Here is a 23,668-nt window from a genome sequence, read left to right as displayed (position 1 = left end):
ACAAGTGTGCATGGATGGCATCAACACCTTAGCACTAAGGGAGGGCATCTGGCCTCAGACAACCATTCCTAGAATTCTCCTAGACTTTTGGGTTTTTTTTTTTTTTTTTTTTTTTTTTTTTTTTTAGTTTTCAACTTTGGTGGTGTTTTTCTAAATAAACAGATAATATGGAATAGTTTATTATTATTTATTATTATTTATTATTATTTATTATTATTATGTAATTTTATTTATTTACATTCCAAACGTCCCCCTTGCCCGTTTCCCCTCCACAAATGCCCTATCCCATCCCCCTCCCTGCTGCCTCTACGAGGGTGATCCCCCACCCACCCATCCGCTGCTGCTTCACAGACCTAGCATCCCCCTATGCTAGGGCATCGAGCCTCCATAGAACTAAGGGCCTCTCCTCCTATTGATGCCAGAGAAGGTCATCCTCTGCTACATATGCAGCTGGAGCCATGGGTCCCTCCATGTGTATACTTTGGTTGGTGGTTTAGTCTCTCCACAAGCACTTCATGGCATCAGCAATAGTGTCTGGGTCTGGTTTCTGCAGATGGGATGGATCCCAAGGTGAGACAGTCTCTGAATGGCCTTTCCTTCAGTCTCCGATCCACTCTTTGTCCATACATTTCCTTTAGACAGGAACCATTCTGGGTTAAAATTTTTGAGATGGGTGAGTGGCCCCATCCCTCAAACAGGGACCATGCCTATCCACTAGATACGGTCTCTACAGGTTCTATCTCCCCTTTGTTGGGTATTTCAGCTAACATCCCCATTGAATCCTGGCAAACTCTTGCTTCCCAGGCATCTGGGACTTTCTAGTGGCTAACCCCTGTTCCCCATCCCCCACTGCTATACACCTCCTTTCAATTTCCTAATCTTCTGTACTTCTGTCTCCTCCCAACCCTGATATTGCCCCCTCCTTTTACTCTTCCCCTCCTCTCTCCATCCCTCTACCTCCTGTGATTATTTTGTTCGCCCTTCTAAGTAGGAGTGAAGCATCCACAGGTCTTCTTCTTACTAAGCTTCATATGGTCTGTGAGTTGTACCTTGGTTATACCAAGCTAAATATCCACTTAGTGAGTACAGACCATGTAGGTTCTTTTGTGACTGGGTTACCTCACTCAGGTTGATATTTTCTAGTTCCATCCATTTGCCTAAGAATTTCATGAAGTCATGAGTAGTACTCCACTGTGTAAATATACCACATTTTCTGTATCCATTCTTCTGTTGAGGGACATCTGGGTTCTTTCCAGCTTCTGGCTAATTTAAATAAAGCTGCTATGAACATAGTGGAGCATGTGTCTTTATTATATGTTGGAATATATAGCCCAGGAGTGGTATAGCTCGGTCCTCAGGTAGAACTATTTCCAATTTTCTGAGGAACTGCCAGACTGTTTTCCAAAGTGGTTGTGCCAGCTTGCAATCTCACTAGCAATGGAGGAGTGTTCCTCTTTCTCCANATCCTCGCCAGCATCTGCTGGTACCTGAGTTTTTGATCTTAGCCATTCCAACTGGTGTGAGGGAACAGTTATTTAAATAAAATTATCCATCACCAAACCCACAGTGTCAAACTTATGCTCTTCTACACAAGATTACAGAGATGGCTCATTCATCATGTTGAGACAATATTTTCAGGTAGAAAGTAATATATTTTTATTAAGCACATAAGCGTATTTTGAGGGCTGGTGAGATGGCTCAGTGGTTAAGAGCACAGACTGCTCTTCCAAAGGTCCTGAGTTCAAACCCCAGCAACCACATGGTGGCTCACAACCATCCGTAATGAAATCTGATGCTCTCTTCTGGAGTGTCTGAAGACAGCTACAGTGTACTTACATATAATAAATAAATAAATAAAATTTTTAAAGTGTATTTTGAGTATGTATGCCTTAGTTGACTAGAAAAGATGCCACATGAAGAGATACCAAGACATAAGTTGGTACCAAGAGTTAGGTATTGCTGTGATAGGCTTGAGCATGTTTTTGTTTGGAGAAATGTAGATTTGGGGACTCTGGATCTGAAAAGCAGTGGAATGCTTTAGGTGGGGCTTGATGGGTCATCCTAGTAGGAATATGGAAGCCATTGGCTGATATGAACTGTGGGGCCTGGCTCAAGAGGTTTCAGAGGAGAAGAATGTAAGTATGTAGCTAAGAAATTAGCAGCGATTAGGAAGAAACCAGCATCGTTGAAGTGAAATCTGAAAGGTGTTTTCTGAGAGCACAAAGAAGCTGTGTTCCGGAGGGTTGTAACTAGTACTGCAGCTGAACTTGGTAATATATAAGAATCATCTAAGTGGTACTGGTTTTGAAGATATGAAGGGGTCATGAAGAGCAGCTCAAGCCAAGGAAAACTACTGATGAAGGTGTAACCTCAGTTGCACTTGATGGCCCAGAACTGAAGGGGTCATGCAAAGAAATTGAGGCTTGGCACCATGAAGAGGGTCCATGAGAGGCTATTGGTGAAGCCTAGTTGCAGCAGAAGACTCCAGCAAATTGGGGATTCCAGTACCATGGGATGAATAGCAGCAGCAGTGGAGTAGAATCAACCTGGGCCTAGAGTGTTATAGAGGGCAGAGCTGGAGAAATGACTGAGGCTATTTGGATGAGCCCAGAAAATCATATGAGGATCTCAGACTTTGGAACAAGAAGCTGTGAAGTTGATGTTGCCTTGGATTCCCCATTTCTGGTAACAATGTCTGCCTTAGTTAGGATTTCCATTGCTGAGAAGAGACACCATGACCAAGGCAACTCTTATAAAGGACAACATTTAATTGGGATTGCCTTCAGGTTCTGAAGTTCAGTCCATTATCATCATGGTAGAAAGCATGGCAGCGTCCAAGCAGCTATGGCACTAGAGGAGATGAAAGTTCTACATCTTCATCCAAAGGAAGCCAGGAACAGACTGTTTTCAGGCAGCCAGGAGGGTTTCCAGGCTTACCCCCACAGTGACACACTTCCTCCAACAAGGCCACTCCTACTATTAGTGCCATTCCCTGAGCCAAGGATTTCCAAACTGCCACAACCTCTGTCACCAAAGCACTCAGTTGTTATTAGCATTCTTATACACCCTTCCTGTGAAGAAACTGTACAGAGCAGACTATCTGCCAAGAGATAAAAGAGCATGTTTCCAGCTATCTGTGCTGCTCTGAGAACCTCACCTTGCCCCTTACTAGAGATGTAGTACAGTCACAGCTCACACCCTGCACTCAAGTTCAGAAGCATGGGCTCCCAGATAATCAATACATACCAGTGCAGGAGAAACTGTGGTACTTCTGATACTGAGTGGGGGTAGGGTGGGGTGGGGTGTGGGGAGACCTTCCACTTGGATTTGAAATAACTGATCTAAGAACTAGAGTTACATTTGTGAGCCACTGTGTGTGTGCTGGGGACCACACCCAGGTCCTTTGCAAGAGCAGCACATGCTCTTAGCCATTGTGCCAACCCTTCAGTGATCATACTTTAAAGACAGAAGCCCACACCTATTGTAACTTCTAGTCTATAGCTGGAACCTTTGCCTTTTAGCATTTCCCAGGACCTTTCAAGTAAAACAGAGTTGTGTTGTATCCACTTATTTACATAAACACTTAATCATTTTATAAATCCAAACCAAGAACCAAAAATATAAATTGTATGCCTCGGAAAGGTCCCTGGATTCCAGAGCTATGGATGGCTAGGATGAATGGAAAGACAGCATTGTGGGAGCAGGAAGAATTTAAACAGGTTTTACTAGATTTAGCTGCATTGGGCAGTCTCTTTTCTAATGGCCATGTCACCATACATTAGATTTCTGAAAAATTATTTACCTCTGTAAGAATGACAAGATGATAGTTGCCCAAGAAAGGCACAGCCCTGGTGAAGAAGTCTGTGGGGCAAGGCGCAACGGGATGAGTTCAAAGGCAAAGCTCAGGACAAGCTCAACAACCCACCCTGCCTGACAATGAATGCTGTTTATGGAAAGGAAGTTCCACACCAGAGCTTATTGCTCTAGCTGTGATCTCTGAGCCACTGGAGACCTGTGGTTCTCCAGGAACTCCTTAGCAAAGGACTTATCAAAATGTTTCCAAAGCACCAAGCTCAGGTGAGCTCGACAGAGATGCCATGGGTAGGGAAGCTCCAGCTGCTGGGGAGGTGCATGAAGAGATTACGCCGACTGTGCATGTGGGGGGGGGGGGATCAAAGCTTTACTAAATAACACCGAGTACTTTGACTTCTGAAATTAATAAAAAAAATTAGTAAGTATAAAAGACATACAGTGGTTTCAAACTTAGATGGAAAATGGTATTCTACACACTAAAAATTATCAAAGTAATTATCCACTGGGATTAAATAAACTTGGTTCAATCCTTAGATAACACTGTAAATTATATGGCCAGATATTAGTAATTCTGCGTAGAAAACAGAAAAACTCTAATTTCTTAAAAACACACTATAAAAAACAAAACCTTTTACCAATGTAAAATAAAAATTTGTTTTAAATAACCTTTCTGTGGTAGGGTAATTATCTTCAAAATATACAGAAGGAAGATTTCTGCATAGTATCAATTTCTCTCTCATCCAAAAAGTAAAGATTAGATGGTCACTGTAATTATTCCATTATGCATTGGGTATCTGTTTACCTGTCAGTTTAATAAAACTCTGGTAACTGCAATTTTCATCAAAAGTGCATGTCAGGCAGCCTCTCACCTGGTCTCTTCGTCATCCCAGGCGATGCGCATGCCTTTCCCACCACCGCCTGCTGAGGCCTTGATCATCACAGGGTAGCCTAACAGCAGGGAAGAGTGAGACAGACGCTCAGACTTTGATCATGTGGATGTATGAACATGACAACTGACCACATGTTCTGTAACACAGATGACAATAATTTATTTAAAAGTTCCTTTCCTTAGAGTTACAGAAACACAACCAATGTAATGGCCTTACATATCAAAATGAATAAGCATTTTAAAAGAATAGAGCATTTGTATCAAAAAATATACTTCCCAAGTAATGAAATAAAAGCTTAAAATATATCTGACAGACAACTCCAAAATCAGAACTATGTAAACTTTTTATATTTAAAAAGCAGTTTAGATAGCAGGCAAACATGTGCATATATGCACACACACATTTGTGATTCTGAAAACTGCCACTTGCATGCATTACACATCAATTTCTCTTTCATTTGCAGGAACTTTGAGTATTTTCACATGAAAGGACACAGAGAATGCCTTTAGCCTTTATCGGCAAAACTGACAGAGTAGGGAGTTATTCAAGTACAGTTATTTCCCAAAGAGCCTGAGTACTCTTGCACAACTGAGAAGCCATTGCACTTCTCTGTATACTCAACAGGCTGTCGTGAAGGTACCAAGTCAGGACCCAGATAAAGGCTAATCTCAATTACAGTTTCACGAGAAGAGATAAAGCCACCATTTTATCATTCTACAATCCCTTCCATCATGTGTGACAGAAAAGTCAGTCTGAGCCAGGCATGGTACATGCCTTTAATACAGGTACTACGGAGATAGAAAGAGGAAGCTCTCTGTGAGTTCAAGTTCAGCCTGGTCAGCCTAGTGAGTTCCAGGACAGCCATAGTTACATTACTCAGTTCCTATCTCAAAATAAAAATAAACAAAACAAACAAAAAAGGAAAGTCTCCTTCCTTAACGGCTCTCTGGGACCTCAGTGAGAATAGTCACATAAGTAATTGCATTTGTTCTTGTCTTTGCTCGGCAAAGAAGCAATCAGTAAGCCTTAAGTGTCCTTCCTGGCCTGTGATTCTACAGCAGCATTCACCTTACAGGGAAACAAGGAAGAAACTGACCAAATGTCCCAGCACAGACCTTTCACCCCGGCACACAAAACACCACCACTGGTTTAGTTACAACAGCACTTGCTTACTCGATATTTCATAATTAAGTCCATTAAAATATATTTGCTATGCTTATATGGGGCAGCGTTTTGAACAACACAAATGTAGTAAGAAGAAAACTAAATGTATTATTCTTAGTCTGGGGGCCTTCTAATCCAAGAAGAGAAAAGCAAAGGACCCAAATAATTCCATCCTTAGAATTAAAAAGAGCAAGCAACCAAAGAAAGGAAACAGATGGGTGAGGGGACAAGGGAATATTTATTAAATGGTGGAGCAACTCAGAGGAAGTATAGACACAGTGTGGGTACAGTTGGCCAGTGGAGAGGATTCTGCACGCTTGCATGCTAGACCCGCCTAGGATCATACACAGTGTTCACTCTCACAGTAAGCAAGCATCAAGCCCCAAATTTGTCTTATTCAGTGCTTCAGCCACCATAAGTGTCCATGTTGAAATCAGTAAAATATGTGTGTGTGTGTGCGTGTGTTCACGCATGTGTGTATATGCATGTGTATGTATGCATACCTCTACTTTAGAGAAGTAAAGAAATGTGATGTAAAACTGCCATACCTACAAAAATTCTATCTACAATAACCTGCAGTCTTTGTATAGACAAGTGATCCATCACCACTTGTATAGACAAGTGATCCATCAAAGAGCATGCTTACCAATTCCACCCATACTTATTCATTCTTGCAACAGGAAAGTCTGAGGGGATGGGTGCATTCTCCTTCCATTCTCCTCCATTTTGAACAGTGGGAAATCATCAGTCTTCTTGGCCATATGTATGCTATGAACCCTCAACTATGCAGTCATGTTTTAGTTTGAAAACATGATGAAGAATTTGCCCTTATCCAAAATATCTCTCTTGTTAGACCTATGAATACCTGAAATCCAGAAAGTCAAGAGTCCCTGATAAAAATGCAAAAAGCTGAATATGAAAAGCCTGGGAGAGGACAGGAGAGCTGTCTCAACAGCTAAGAAAGTGTGTTTCTCTTGCAAAGGACCTGGGTTCTGTTCCTGGCACCTACTTTAGAATACTTACAAGCATCTGTAACTCCAGTTCAGGGAATCCGATGCCCTCTTCTAGACACAGAGGGCTCTTGCACACATGTGGTACACATAAACTCACACAAGCACATACATAAATAAAAAATTAATTCCTCTTGAAATGAAAATGATGGAAGAAAGAGGAAAAACTAGCAGAAGTTGATGATACTAATTCTGGCTGCATTCTGAAATAACACAAGGGTCTTGCACACAGATGATAACAATATCAAGCAGCCTAGTTCCTCTCCTACTATCTCACTGTGTCCTACCACTCTAGACACATTAGGTTATGCAGTGCCTGGAACTGGAAGTGGAAAGAAAACTAAGGACTTAGTAAAAGTCAGAATTACTGGAAAAATTAGGAGTTACCAACAAGAATGATGGTCATTGGCAACTCTCTGATGTCTACTCCACATACAGTTTCTACAAACAATCTCTTATTTCCTAATCCACTAAAGCACTCACTCCTGAGTTTGGCTTTTGTCTGTAAAGCATTTGTTTACATTTATATTTTCAGTTGACATGTGTTTGAAACAGAACTACCTTGCTTACCACAACAAATACAAAGTATCTGAGACTTTAAACGAGGCAATTTCTCTTCCAATACCAAGAGATCACTTGTTCTTAAATATACAGACATAAGCAAGTCACAAACACAAAAAACAAAGACGCTTTTTTGGGTTTGTTTGTTTGTTTGTTTGTTTTCTGAGACATGCTGGCTTAAAATTCCCTATACAGCTTAGGCTACAGGAGACTGTCCATCATCCTGGTTCTGGGATCACACACAGGACACCGTGTCCAGGGAAAAGACAGCTCAGACTCCGGTCTCAGTGCTGCTTGGTTTCTTTTCACCTTTGATGCTGTCTCACTGGATCAACTGGGACTGACCCTGTGTTTCATAGCCACACGGAAGCTCCCCAGCACACCCAGGGCAGCATGGTGTCGAGTCCCTATGTCCCTTCTGCACAATTATGGGTAAATGAATACTTTCAAAAAGAAATTACACAGTTTCTACTCATAAGCCATGTGCACTCAAGTACATATGCACTCTTGTAACATAACAGCTGGAAAGTATGTCCCTCAGAGGGACCAGCTTTACTCTTTTCTTGAAATTGCTTCTCTAAACAATTGATATTTTAAGTTAATTTAAATGCTAGGAGTGGAGTCTAGGCAAACTCAGTGAGGAAGAATGAGCCCTGATCGAATTCTGCATGGAGAAGTCATCTACCAACGCTTTCCATGATTACTGCAGCTGCTCTGCAATGAATGAGCTGTAGCAACTGGAACTCTGACTGCAAGGCCTTTGTAGGAGCCCAAGTAGTAGACAGCTCTCATCTGAATGTGGCCAGACGAAAGAGAAAGACAGAGACTTCAGTTTGTTCTACAGTTTGAGACACCATGTGTTGGATACAGAAGATAAGAAAGACTCTGGAAGCTTAGAAGCTTTCCCATTTAGTTGTGGGTGCTAACAACTTGATTAACTGATACTAAGATATTTACCTGTATACAACATGATAAATAACCAGACTCTCCCAGAAAATGCCACCCAAGACTGGGAGAGTGGGGAGGAGGAGTAATTATCAGATAACTTAAAAGCTGATAAAAATACCTGAAGGATAAGGTACTAATAATTCTCTTTTTTTGCACATTTTTATTAGATATTTTCTTTTTTATATATACATTTCAAATGCTATCCCAAAGTTTCCTATACACCCCCCCCCACCCTGCTCCCCTACTCACCAACTCCTGCTTCTTAGCCCTGGCATTCCCCTGTACTGGGGCATATAAAGTTTGCAATACCAAGGGGCCTCTCTTCCCAGCAATGGCCAACTAGGCCATCTTCTGCTACATATGCAGCTAGAGACACTATTGCATATGCCAGCAAGTTTTTGATGAAGGGACCCTGATAAAGCTGTCTCGTATGAGGCTATGCCAGTGCCTGGCAAATACAGAAGTGGATGCTCACAGTCATCTATAAGATGGAACACAGGGCCCCCAATGGAGAAGCTAGAGAAAGCACCCAAGGAGCTGAAGGGGTCTGCAACCCTATAGGTGGTACTAATAATTGATTTTAAAATTATATATCTCTTAGATTTAGTTTCTTGAACTACATTTTGATCCAATATATCAACTAATGGAAAAGGGAAAGTAAAAAAAAAAAAAATCCCAAAATATTTCCTGGGAAATGACCAGTTCCAAATTTAGTAGTGCTGGTCAGTAATCTTGCCCAGCAAAGTAAGGCTGATGGGCAAGAAAGTTATCTTTTTAAAACAGTTGGGAAACCTGTCTTTGTTTCCTAAAGAAAGGTTCAAAGAGAAAAGAAAATAAAAGATACTGCAGAGAGAAGAGATCACTAGATGGACAGAATGGAGCCTGACAATGGACAATGGGGCTCAGACAAGAAAACAAAAGCCTTAAGAGAAAAAGATCAGACAGGAAGGAGACCCCTGGGGAGTCTTGTGTTAGAATTACAGAGAAATCAAGTGTCACACACTGCATTTTGCAGATTGTTTTTTTGCTTGTTTAATGTAAAATAGTTAATCTGCCCTTTCTTTAGGAAAGAATCGGTTTATTTTTGCTTGAGGGAGGAGGAGATCCTGTCCTTTATGACATTTTTAAAAATTTTGACATTTTTATTATAATACTTGGTCTTGACTGCCCTTAACAGGATTTAGAAGTCCCTTTAGAAATACACCTTTGGGACCTACTGGGAGGGAGAATATCTGATCTCAAAGTGGGGAGCATGTACCAATGGGAAGCCTAGAGGTCCAAGAAGAGAGCAGTGTAGGTCGCCTGCCTTTACTTCCACATTCTGCATGAGTCTGTGACTGCTGATGTCCTCCACTGACAACAGGATCCAGCTTGAATGTCCAGGATGGAATTAACACCAAGCACTCTCCAGGAAGCACCAAGCCTTCACTCACTGCCCTCTGCTTTTCCAGCATCAACCAGACAATGCTAGACTACCTACTGTATACAGCAGTACAATGAATCCACTTTTATGATCATGAATTGAACCTCTAGGTAAGAAGGCAGTCTAGAGGCTGCCTCTGTGTGAGTCAATGGAGGCCAGAGTCAGAATAAGGAAAGGGGAATTTATCCCAAGAGAACAATAAAGAAAGTGTATTTGAAATCCATGAAGGAAATGAAGAGATACCAGACAAAGAGCAATAAGAAGTTGTACAAAAGCAAGACTTGTATCAGCTGCATAGCTCATGAACAGACAAATGGGAAACACTACTTCATTGAGCCTTAAGAGAGCAGTCTGGTGTGGGGGGTGGGGGGAACTACAGACAGAATGTAAAATGTGAAAGAATTTTAAAAGGGGGAAAAAAAACAAAAAACAAAACAAAAAAACAAAAAAACCCAGAATGTTCCATGTTGGTATCAGGACCTCTGAAACCTGTGACATCACATAGGCGGGACCCTCAGACCTGTTGCCAAGGCCACCATATTCCCAGAATCCACTTGGCTCACCTCCCACCTTTACCTATGCTATGTCATCATCCATATATAAAGAAAGGTCCCGATTCTCTCTCCCCCCCCTCCTCTCTCCTCTCCCTTCTCTCCTCTCTCCTCTCTCTTCCCCTCTTCTCTTTCCACCACTACCTTGCCCCACTCTCTCTCAATAAACCTCACGTGGAACTGTTTAACCTGGTGTAGTCCTTCTGAAGCCACAAGCGATTTCCAAGATCATAACAGTCTGTTCCACCGGTGTGGGACACATGCCTGTAATCTCAGCATCAGGGAACATGATCCAACATTTAGAGAATTTAGAGGCCAGCCTGGTCCACATCCTCAGAGATACACAGATACTCTTTGTCTTGGAAAACAAAACAAAACCAAAAAGAACAGGCTGCTCAAAGAGATTTCTCCCAAAACCAGACAGTGAGCCAAACAGCTAATGTACAAAGCACAGCACAGGAAATAAGCAAGCATAAGAGAGCAAGACACATGACTGCCCCAGACTACCGAACTCAAAGACACTGGAACAGGTACACCATCAGATGGAAATTCCAAAAGTTATCTTGTAAAAATGATCAGTGACACAACAGAGGATTAAAAACAAGCAAATGAATTAAATGAGGATCTAGAAAGACAACAGAGAGGGAAGAGTCAGCAAAACAGATATTGAAATCAGCAGCTGTGGTAGTTTGAATGAAGCAGCTCCATAGGTTCACAGGAAGGGACATGACATGAAAGAATTAGGAAGTGTGGCCTTGTGTTGGAGTAGGTTTGACCTTCTTGGAGGAAATGTGTTACTAACTGGGCTTTGAGGTTTCAGAAGTTTCAGCCAGGTCTAGTGGCTCTCTCTTCCTGATGCCTGAAAATACAGATGTAGAATTGTCAGCTACCTCTATAGCACCATGTCTGCCTGAATGCTGTCATGCTTCCCACCATGAACTGCCACGAATGGACTAAACCTTTGCCCCAATTAAATGTTTTCCTTTAGCCAGGCAGTGGTAGGACATACCTTTAATCCCTGCACTTGGAAGACAGAGGAAGATGGATTTCTGTGAGTTCAAGGCCAACCTGGTCTACAGAGTTAAGTTTCAGGACAGCCAGGGCTAAAAAGTTTTCCATTATAAGAGTTTCCATGGTCAAGGAATCTCTTCACGGCAATAAAAAGCTAACTAAGAGAGAAGTTTTGTTTTGTTTTTAATTTTTGTTTTTAATCGGCAACATGGAAGAAAAAATTCAGCAGGGAAACTGAGATTTTCTTTTGCAAAAACAAAAGAATGAGAAACGTTGGAAATGGAATTTTAAATGAATACATTTTAAAGGAAGAACAGTGAACACTATTACAAACTAAACTAAGCAGAAAAAATACTAGGGGTAGAAGATAAGGCTTACAAAATGTTAAATTCAAACATCAATAAGTAATATAAAATAAATGAGTATGTCCATCATGATCCAAGAATGCTGAACTATGATCAGAACAAACCTAAACATCCACAGGATAAGGAGGGGGCTGAGATAAACACTAAAGGCATGAAATGACAGCAGACAAGAATCGCATTCAGCTGGCCATGGCAGAAGACACCTTTTAACTCAGTAATAGTAGGCAGAAGGCAAATCTATGTCAGCTCAAGGCCAGCCTAGTCTACATGGTGAATTAAAGGCCAGCCATAGCTATATAGTGAGACACTGTTGACATTCAAATGCAATGGCCATTTAGTACTTCAAATGGACACAACAAGGCAAGAACCTTTCTACAACATACTATATACAAAATGTCAAAATATAAAACATTGAAACAATATTAAAAGCTTTAAAGGGCAAATGTCAGTTCACCTACAAAAGCAAGAACACAAAATACCATTAGCTCTCTCAGTAGTAGCCCTCAATGTCAGAAAAATATGAGACTATAAATATTAGGTTCTAAAAGTAAGTAACTGTCAGCCAAGATGGCTATTATCCAGCCATGTTATATTTAACACTGACAGAGAAACAGGGCATTTCAAGACAAGCATAAGCTGAAGCAATTCAAGACCACTAAGCCAATGCTACCAAAGATGCTTAAAATACTAATCAAAGGAATCAACCTCAAGAGCACAGGACAGAATGATCTTCTTGAGAGGAAAAGCTAAGCAGAGGAGAGCTATAAAGAATTCACTACTCAACCCAGGAAACAAGCAAAGCCCTTATACACTATGAAGACAAAGTAAAGAACAAACAATAATCTACTCAATCAACAAATCACAGGAATTAGTTGATTCCTCTCAGTAAAATTTTAAATATAAATGGCCTCACCTCACCATTAAAAAGACACAGAGTGGCCAACTAGAAAACTAGATCCAGCTTTCTGCTGCTTCCAAAACACTTACTTTACTGCTAAAGGCTCCCCTAAAGATTGTGAGTCAACAGATAGAAAGAATTCTATTATTGATGTAAACCAAACAATGTGGCCCAGCTATTCTGATACATGATAAGTAGACTTCCAACCAGAATTAGCCAGAGGTGATAAAGAAGCTCACTCTACACCAATAAAGGAATCGATGAGTCAAGCAGATCTGCAACTGTGAATACACCAAACATGGGCCCCTGACCTCCCAAGCAAACACAAACACTGGACAGGTACTTGTACAATAGGAGTTGCTGACTTCAATACCTCACTCTCATCTCTAAGTCATCAAAATATTCAACAAAGAATACTCAGATTTAAACTACATCATAGATCAAATGAGTTTAAACAGACAAATACAGAATATTCCATTCAATAGAAACAGAATACATATTATTCTCAGCAGCCCATAGAATCTTCTCTAAACAGACTATATTGCCAACAACAAACCAAGTCTTAACAAATGAGTCATCTTTTCTGGCTTATAATATCAGTGTGATAAAACTAGAAACTAGAAACTAGTAATGAGAAAATCTACAGAAACCATGAAAACACATGAAGATAGAGCACCTAACCCTTGAATCACTAAAGAAATCAGAAAGAAATGTTCAAAGTTTCTAAAAGGGAATGAAAATACAGCTTAGCAGAACCTTTCAAATACAGCTAAAGAAGCCCAGAAAATCTCCTCTTGAGTTTGCAGGTCAGAGTTTGCAGTAAAGTCTTAGAAAAAAATCTCAAATAACCTAATGACATATATCAAGGACCTAGAAAAACAAGAATTCAAACCCCAAAGCAGTAGAAGTCAAAAAAATAAAAATAAAAATTAGGGTAAAATTAATAGAATAGAGACTAAAGGATGCATAGAATCAATCAAACAGAGCTGATATTTGAAAAAAATAAGATGAACAAATTCATGACCAAATGAACAAAAAAGGGAGAGAAGACACTAATTAGAAATGAACACAGTGAGACCCTGTTTCCCCTCCCTCTCCTCCTTTCTCTCCCTCTCTCAATCCCCTTCTCTCTCTCTCTCTCTCTCACACACACACACACACACACACACACACACACAAAACCCAGAGAATCATTACACAGTACTTTTAAAAACTTATATTCCAAAAGCCTGGGAAATGTAAAAGAAATAAGTTCCAAACACACATGACCTATAATGACCTATAGAAATAACTTTAAAGGATTTGTAACAAGCGAGGAAATTAAAATGATGGTTAATAAGCCAGGCGTGGTGGTGCATGCCTTTAATCCCAGCACTCGGGAGGCAGAGGCAGGTGAATTTCTGAGTTGGAGGACAGTCTGGTCTACAAAGTGAGTTCCAGGACAGCCAGGGCTACACAGAGAAACCCTGTCTCAAAAAACAAAAAACAACAACAACAAAAAGATGGTTAAAAAAAAAAAAAAGAGCCTCCCAATAAAGCCCAGGATAAGATGGATTCCCAGACAAATCTATCAAACCTTTGGCTCACCCTGCTACTAAAACTGGACAAGGAAAGAGACATGCAAGAACACACACCAAAAAAAAAGAGAGAGAGAGAGAGAGAGAGAGAGAGAGAGAGAGAGAGAGAGAGAGAGAGAAGAGAAGACAAGACAAGACTAAAGAGCCATTTTCCAATGAACATAGAGGCAAAATTTCTCAATAAAATTCTTGCAAACCAAACTCAAAAACAGGTTAAGACTCTACACCAGGACCAGGTTGGATTCAGTCCAAGAATGTGAGGATGGTTCAGTGTACACAAACCAATAATGTCCCAGTCCAATGATGCATTAGCTACATTTCTACAGCAACTGTGCCCTTAAAAAAGAATGAGTTTCTCCAAAAACTGAAACTAAAACAAGAGTGAAGAAAGCATATTTTTTGTCTTTCCTCAGTTTGCCTTAAATGTACAAAAATAAATTATTATGTATTGATATATTTATATTTTTAATAAAATTATTTTTATTCACGGTTACAAATATGTGCAATGAGTATATTTAATACTTTTTAATATTAGATATAATCTTTATTTGTTAATGGTGAATATTAATTATAATATCATCATTATGTTTTGTTTAAGTAAGAACTAATCAATATTGTATATATGAGGGTATAACCAAAATATATTATAAAGTACAATAAACCAATACAGAACACTACTACTTTGGCAGAGAAAACTGAATAGAGATTACAGAAAAGTGACTTTGTAATGTGTCTGGATGACAGCACGGTAAGAAGAGGTTTTCACAGGAGGTGTCTGTGTGATCTGGAGGGTTCTCTGGGAAATCCCTAAAGCCTTGTAAAACTTCTTTACCGTGTTTCATTTCACTTCAAATTTTATGACTTCTCTTCCTTCCAGTCTGCTCAGGACACTAGCAAGCTTCTATTTAATAGCCACAACTGTAAGCATGTATTTCACAATGAGAGGGAAAGGGAAGAATTAGAAGAAATAGAAGGAAGGGGATGGGAATCATCAAGGACACACCCATGTATGAAATCTGAATTGTAATTATAGGAAATTTTTCAATAATAAAAAAATGGCATTTCTGAAGTAGATTGTACATGGAAAAAAATGTTCCAAACTAAAAGCTACAGTTACGTAAAAAACACAACAGTGGCCAACAATTACTTTCCAGCTCTGGCAGTATAGATAAATGCTTCCAGAAAAGAAACACAGACCTGAGAGTGAGAGAGCACAGAAAGATTTTGTTTCTACCACATAGCACAAAAAAGAGGGAAAAGGCAACAACCTGTGCACAGAGTGGAGGAGCACAGCACTGTGGCTGTGTGTAGGCCTTGCAAAATAAGCTCTAGATCCTGATTCCCCAGCAACACAGAAGAAGAAAAAGAAAACAGAAACAGAAACATAAATCACACAAGAAAATCCAGAAAATGACACTACAAAAGAAAACAAACAAACAAAAAAAAAACAGGTTCAAATATATGTTTATAATTCTGTTGCTCACACTTGGGAATATATTTTCCCATGGACTCAACGTCTACTCTAACCCTTAAGTAAACTTACAATGTCCATCCAAACCATAATATAAGTGTGAGATATCTCAATTAAGAGTAGGGAAAACCTGATCCATCATCAAAGGGCTCATGCACATGTGCACACACACAGACTTGAATACTGTGTCACCAAAGAAAGTGTTCTTGAGTGTAAGATGTGTAATTCACAGCATGTCACAGGCACATGATCCTAGTATATACTCTAGCCCTTTCTGCTTTCCAAAATTCCTCCAAATATGACAATAATAATATTACATATCATTTATTACAAAATATTCTCATAGATGACTTAGATAGGTGGTAATATCTAAGCTATGACTAAAAAGAGCCCAATTTGAGTTTTAAAGTGTATTAATAAAATTAAACCACTTTAGGACAGTCTTAGAAGCTGCTGAGTGCTTCATGGGGAATAAGGGGACCAATGATTTAACCCACAGACAGCAGCATTATGTAACCTACCAAGTCTTACTGTGAAATTAGTACAATAGTAAAAAGCTTCTAAAGATGCTGGCAACGCTGAAGAAGTAATTAATACAGATGTTCTCGACAGATAAAATAGTATCTTATATGTACTGGCCTTATATTCAAGGCAGTTTTTCAAAACAAATAAACAACAAAGAACAGTTAATATGACTTAAATGACCAAAACCAAAATAATTTAGCCATACCCAACAGAAGCAGTACACAACAAGCCAAACACCTTTTCCAATCACAGAAGAGCATGCTGAGGAAGCTGATAGCTCAAGAACACCAGATTGAAGAACTCTATGCTAGCTTGTCTCATTTACAAGAATATCTTAATGGCCATGATCACTTTGGAATATATAAACTTTGCCAAATCAAATGCTCTCCTACCATAGACAAAAACTCTGAGTAACAAACCACACTGAGAAAACGGGAGTACTAAAATATTAGTATATGGCTTCCTGAAACAATGTGAGCTAGCAGCACAGATTGTTTTAAGATGCTGCTGTAAGCCTGACAGAAAGTGTTGTCTGAGCCCTTTGCCTAGCCACAGCTTTCCATAGGTGTACACATGTATTGATCTGACTCAAAACTATAGGTTTCAAAGCTTTGTTCTCTTTTCCTATTTTCTCCATTTAGTAGACACTACAGAAGACAACTGTGTTCATGAGCAAGAGGAATATACTTGAAACGTCATAGATATACAGCAGCCTTAAATGTTCCTCAGCTTCCTTTTCACTTGCTTAGCATATCCAGCTCTCACCTCCCGCTTTCTACTGCATCTTTCTTTCCTAGCAAAGTTATTAAGTTGATATTTTCCATTTTAGAGAAGGGTAAGAACTTGAACAAGCTTGTCAAGGGCACCTTCATTTGAATGCTGTGTGCTGTGTCCTTCACATTACAATACACCACAGTTGAGTGCTCACACACAAATAAATACAAACTGTGTCCAATCCTCAAGACTCTTCAGACAATTATTTGTTTTAATTAGCTAGTGAGTTCATCTTATAAAAGAACAAAACTAAGATCAAGTGACTACAAGTCCTACTTTAATAAGAGAATATGGTAATTCAACTGATAAATTCTAGAGCCACAAGTAATCAGAAACCAAAAACTATTAAAATATTATTTGCTCTATGGGAATTACTTATTACACGTTTGCTCAACCATATCTGCTGAAAGACACAGAAACACTACCAAAGTTAATTTAAGGACTTACCAATTTCCCTTGCAATTCTGACAGCTTCATCTGCATCCTGTAAAGGCAGGAAATGAGACTCAACATTAATCCCATGAGACATTGCACAATGTCTTTAGGGCAGTCATATATTGCACTACTGTCTCCTCTGATTCATTTAATGTTCAATTTTACAACCTTCTAACCCTTTTCATTCAGAGAAATGTAAAATTAATACCATAAGTGGAATGTAAATTCTCCTTCGTCGTTATTATATTAAGAAACTCAAAGCAGTTTGAAATGAGCTGGCAGGAAACATGACCAGAATTGCCAATGATTCGGTGCAGTTGCCGGGATTTAATGGCAGATTTTAGATGTTTACAATCAATACTGAATTGTAAATCAGATCATTAAAGCTTGTCTGCAGCCCCCTTGTCTATTTACACACTGTGTTTTCCTAGATTCTGTCAGCAGGGGGAGTTGATTGTCTATTGTTTGGGAGGAGATCTATCAATTTTCTAGAAATAAGTAAATTTCCAGTAGCTGTAGGAATTAGCAATTGTTTTTTAAAAAAAAGGAAAAAAAAGAAAGAAAGAAAGAAAGAAAGAAAGAAAGAAAGAAAGAAAGAAAGAAAGAAAGAAAGAAAGAAAGAAAGAAAGAAAGAAAGAAAGAAANAAGAAAGAAAGAAAGAAAGAAAGAAAGAAAGAAAGAAAGAAAGAAAGAAAGAAAGAAAGAAAGAAAGAAAGAAAGAAAGAAAGGAAGGAAGGAAGGAAGAAAGGAAGGGAGGAAAGAAAAAAGAAACCTTGTGATTTCCATTATATTTTCTTAACCAATTCTTCAGGTACATATTTTATCTTTACAGTTGTACTAGGCACATAATTAAAGTTCAGTGAAACTCTGAAGAACAAGGTAAGGACTCCTCCCTGATGTCCAAGGCAGGCCTGCGTTACCGACTCACAAGTGCATCCGTCCCTGCCACTTGTCAGCAGTAACACTTAAAACCCTAAGCTTCAAGAAACTGCCCCAGCCAAAGCCATTCACCTGATATACACTGTGCAAACTCTATGCACAAATTTTTGACATAATGACAAGGAGAACTCTGAGACCACTTTCTCAATTCAATTAATTTTTCTAATCCAGTGGCACTATATGCACCACCAGCCATGTTCTAGAACCACCAGTTGATAAATATGCAGGAATTTTTCCACAATTTCAAGGCATTCAAGGGAAGCCTGGCATTTTTAAAGCTCTTAAATTACTACATTTAAAATGAAGATCAATCACAGTAGTCTCCCCAACCCCCAAACTGGGACTAGGGGAAAATAACTGCTTCATTTATGTCCAGTTTTTAGAAAAAGAAAAGAAATTCTTCCTTAAAAGTCTTCAGTACCCAACAGCATCCCTGAATAAGGAGGCTGGAACGGGAAGTTGTCAGAAAAATTTAATTTCCTTTCATTAGCCAGTCTGCTCCACAAATAGGTGCTTGTTAAGTTCAAAGCAATCCTGAAAGCGACACCAGTTTTAAGTCTTTTTTTACTCCAAGCAGTCACATCTGCTAATGAGATTTTCCAAATAACAATTGTTTTCAAGTCAGAGATAAAGCTGTCTTGCTCCCTGCCCCAAAATCAAGCTTTACTCGCTTTCTACACCTTGATGCTTGCACCAACCCTGCATCTCCAAATTTTTGTTTAAAAAGATAAAAAAATTTTTTAAAAAAAAAATCTATGAAACGGGTCATTTAAGAATGTCGTGGCTTCCACACATTGAGTTGGAAGGCTCTTTGTTCCAGCCGGTGACAGTTATTGGAGAATACTTGCCTTTAATAGCCTCTGTCAGGAAGTGTTAAACCTGCCAAATCGAACAATTAGTGCCTCTTGAACAACATACAGGAAGAGTGAGGACTGGTGAGGACCCGGTTATAATCAGCTCGAAGGAAACTTTTAACATTTCATTCAATGTGGAAGGGTGTGTTTGCCAAAGACGTCTCAAAGAAATTCAACTACAACCTAGAAAGTCTGGGGCCCAGGGAAGCCAACAGTGCTCAAAATCTACTTCTGGTTGTGACATATTTATGTATCCACATGACACACACACGTTATGCTATATATGTAAAGAGAATTTGTATTTATATACAGCAAAACTTCTCAAAATTCCTGATCTCCCACAACACAATGTTAACTTTTGACTAAAGTATAAGTTTCCCTACCATGAAAATCAATTTCTATGACAAAGATTTTTCAGATAAAATCAAATTGCCTTAAAAATTAATTTTTCATTTGTCATTCACTGAGCCAAAAAATTCACTGAGGATCTATTACATATTAGACTTTATAAAACACTATTATTGTTTTTGAAAATAAACTAAACACATGTGACACATCTAGTTTTATTATGGGATACATAAAGATAAAAACTCTAAATAGCTCCTAAATCAATAGCACTAAATATGGTGCATAGAACCTCCTTATAGGGTTATGGATAGAAGAAAAAACATGTAATAAAGCTTTGGAAAGTCTATTCAGAACAACAGATAATTTAAGTCCAGTAAAAACAAACAAAAAACAAAACAAATCTAAAGAGAAATATAAAACACATCCACCCTCAGCTTTTGCCCTAGCAGTAGGCTGACACAGGAGATCCCACTCAAGTGTGAACACAGGAACAAGCCTGAGCAGCACTTCACACTTCGGTCAAGACACACACATAGCCTTTGTGCAAATAGCTGCATTTATCAAACGTGGAGAGCCTGTGTCCATTCCTCCACAGCCTTTGGTTGTAGAAAGTTATCCTATGGACGCCTCTCTCACATATATCAACAAAAACTTAAAATGAATTTGTTATTTTCAATTGTGCTGTTTTGATAAGTAAAACATCTGGAAAACAATTCAATGGGCCTTCAACAAAGGACTGGCATACAGATGGCTCAGTGACTCTACCCATTTAAAAGAATGATGATCTATGTGTTTTAAGACACTAAGCCGGTAAATATTTTCAGCAACAGTGTATACAATCTGGCCTTCTATCCTTCTAGAGTCCTAGCCCATGAAGAAAAACAGAAAGTCAAGTGGACAAGCAAGTCAGCTGAGCAGTGATGTGAACACTTCATGGCAACAGCAGAGAATAAGAGGAAACTTGCTTTAGATAATCGGAAAAGGACCCTCCTGAAGTAAAATCGAAAACCACAGACTAAAAAAGCAGGGTTGGGCTAGAGAGATGGCTCAGTGGTTAAGAGCACTGACTGCTCTTCCATAGGTCTTGAATTCAATTCCCAGCAACCACACAGTAGCTCACAACCATCTGTAATGGGATCCGATGCCCTCTTCTGGTGTGTCTGAAGACAGCTACAGCGTACTCATATACATAAAGTAAATAAATCTTTTTTTAAAAAAATATGCAGCTGGGGCCATGGTCCCTCCATATGAACTCTTTGGTTGGTAGTTTAGTCATTGGGAGCTCTGGAGGTACTGGTTGGTTCATATTGTTGTTCCTCCTATGGGGTTCCAAGCTCCTTCAGCTCCTTCAGTCCTTTCTCTAGCTTCTTCATTGGGGACCCTGTGCTCAGTCCAATGGATGGTTCTAAGTATCGACCTCTTTATTTCTCAGGCACTAGCAGAGTCTCTCAGGAGAAAGCTGTATCAGGCTCCTGTCAGCAAGCACTTGTTGGCATCCACAATACTGTCTGGGTTTGGTGACTGTCTATGGGATGGATCCTTGGGTGGGGCACTCTCTGGATGGGCTTTCCTTCAGTCTCTGCTCCACACTTTGTCTCTGTATCTCCTCTCATGGGTATTTTGTTCCCCCTTGTAAGAAGGACCTAAGAATCCATACTTTGGTTTTCCTTCTTCTTGAGCTTCATTTGGTCTGTGAATTGTATCTTGGATATTCTGAGCTTCTGGGCTAATATCCACTTATCAGTGAGTGTATACCATGTGTGTTCTTTTGTGATTGGGTTACCTCACTCAGGATGATATTTTTCAGTTCCATCCATTTGCCTAAGAATTTCATGAAGTCGTTGTTTTCAATAGCTGAGTAGTATTCCAGTGTGTAAATGTACCACATTTTCTGTATCCATTCCTCTGTTGAGGGACATCTGGGGTCTTCCCAGCTCCTGGCTATTATAAATAAGGCTGCTATGAACATAGTGGAGCATGTGTCCTTATTACATGTTGGAGCATCTTCTGGGTATATGACCAGGAATGGTATAGCTGGATCCTCTGGTAGTATTATGTCCAATTTTCTGAGGAACCACCAAACTGATTTCCAGAGTGGTTGTACCAGCTTGCAATTCCACCAACAATGGAGGAGTGTCCCTATTTCTCCACATGCTCACCAGCATCTGCTGTCACCTGAGTTTTTGATCTTAGCCATTCTGACTGGTGTGAGGTGGAATCTCAGGGTTGTTTTGATTTGCATTTCCCTGATGACTAAGGATGTTGAACATTTTTTCAGGTACTTCTCAGCCATTCGGCATTCATCAGTTGAGAATTCTTTGTTTAGCTCTGTACCCCATTTTTAATAGGGGTATTTTGTTCTCTGGAGTCTAACTTCTTGAGTTCTTTGTATATATTATTCCTTTATTGGATATAGGGTTGGTAAAGATTTTTTCCCAATTTGTTGGTTGCCGTTTTACATGGAGGGACCATGTCTCCAGCTGCATATGTAGCAGAGGGTGGCCTTGTTGGAAATCAATGGGAGGAGAGGCCCTTGTTCCTGAGAAGGCTCAATGCCACAGTGTAGGTGAATGCCAGGTCAGGGAAATAGCAGTGGGTGGGTGGATGAGGGGGAATGGGATAAGGGGGTTTCAGAGGGGAAACCAGGAAAGGGGATAACATTTGAAATGTAAATAAAGAAACTATGAAATAAAAAATAGTAAATCGAAAAAATTGTTAACAGCCAAGGAAAAAAGTATGTGTGAGGAACAAATTAATTTCTGGTTAATTTCTAACTTAGCTAGGTGGTGGTGGCGCACGCCTTTAATTCTAGCACTCGGGAGGCAGAGACAGGTGGATTGGTGCCCCTTATTTTTCTTTTGATTGATTTATATAAATGTAGATTGTATAGCTGTTTAAATATATGATTATTACTTATATGGATGCAAACAAACAAAAAGTTCAGTGTTGTGGAAAACAAAAAGAGAGGAAGTTCAATAGAGAACCAGCATACAGTGGACTCCAACTTAAAAGGAACTTATAGTGTTCCAGAAATAGAGAGGGACACAGAAGACACATTAAGATAGAAGAGATGGCCATTCCTGTCTCGGCCTTCTGTGATACAGTGCAGAAACCCTGTGACACAGCCCAGAGATCCTGTGATACAGCCAAGAGACCCTGTAACACAGCCCAGAAACCCTGTGACACAGCCCAGAAACCCTGTGATCCTGTGATACAGCCAAGAAACCCTGTGATACAGTCCAAAAACCCTGTGATACAGCCCAGAAACCCTGTGACACACCCCAGAAACCCTGTGATACAGCCCAGAAACCCTGTGATAACAGCCTAGAATCTCTGTGATACAGCCCAGAAACCCTGTGATACAGCCCAGAAACCCTGTGATACAGCCCAGAAACCCTGTGATACAGCCTAGAATCTCTGTGATACAGCCCAGAAACCCTGTGATACAGCCCAAAACTCTGTGATACAGCCCAGAAGCCCTGTGATACAGCCCAAAACTCTGTGATACAGCCCAGAAACCCTGTGATACAGCCCAGAAACCCTGTGACACACCCCAGAAACCCTGTGATACAGCCTAGAATCTCTGTGATACAGCCCAGAAACCCTGTGATACAGCTCAGAAACCCTGTGATACAGCCCAAAACTCTGTGATACAGCCCATAAACCCTGTGATACAGCCCAGAAACCCTGTGATACAGCCCAGATTCTCTGTGATACAGCCCAGAAACCCTGTGATACAGCCCAGAAACTCAATGACCTGGATTCTATAAAGAAAGAAGATCATGCTCTGCCTCAAGAGAAGGGAGCGCCATCTTGGTTCCGGGACTCCGCCAAACGTAGGAACTTAGTCTGCACAGGTGAGAGTGTGCACCACAGAGGCAGACAGCTTCTGGAACAGGCGGGAGCTACAGAGCCACTGAGGCAGCACCCTTTTGGGGCCGCAAACATCCGGCACCCTCCCAGCCAAAGGACAGTGGCCCGCTCTGCACTGGAGCCCTCTGCCTCAGGAGCAGGGAGCGCCATCTTAGATCCGGGACTCCTCCGAACTTAGGAACTTAGTCTGCACAGGTGAGAGTGTGCACCACAGAAGCTGACAGCTTCTGTGACCTGC

The 23,668-nt window shown here is 40.0% G+C and overlaps 1 protein-coding gene across 2 annotated transcripts in view; it reads right to left on the bottom strand.

The window, feature by feature from the left end:
- Pcca (propionyl-CoA carboxylase subunit alpha) overlaps window positions 1-23,668 on the bottom strand; it is a 329,396-nt gene that overhangs the window by 216,103 nt on the left and 89,625 nt on the right. For both annotated transcript variants that reach the window (XM_021182607.2, XM_029468862.1), the window contains 2 exons: window positions 17,429-17,465; window positions 4,683-4,761 (listed from right to left, as the gene is read on the bottom strand). In XM_021182607.2, coding sequence (XP_021038266.1) covers window positions 4,683-4,761; window positions 17,429-17,465 — 116 coding nt within the window. The remainder of the gene's footprint in view (window positions 1-4,682; window positions 4,762-17,428; window positions 17,466-23,668) is intronic.

This window comes from Mus caroli, chromosome 14, assembly GCF_900094665.2.
Source record: "Mus caroli chromosome 14, CAROLI_EIJ_v1.1, whole genome shotgun sequence".
In the NCBI taxonomy this organism is placed as follows: domain Eukaryota; kingdom Metazoa; phylum Chordata; class Mammalia; order Rodentia; family Muridae; genus Mus; species Mus caroli.
Note: the sequence above shows the minus strand (reverse complement) of the source record. Positions and strands in the feature narration are given on the sequence as shown.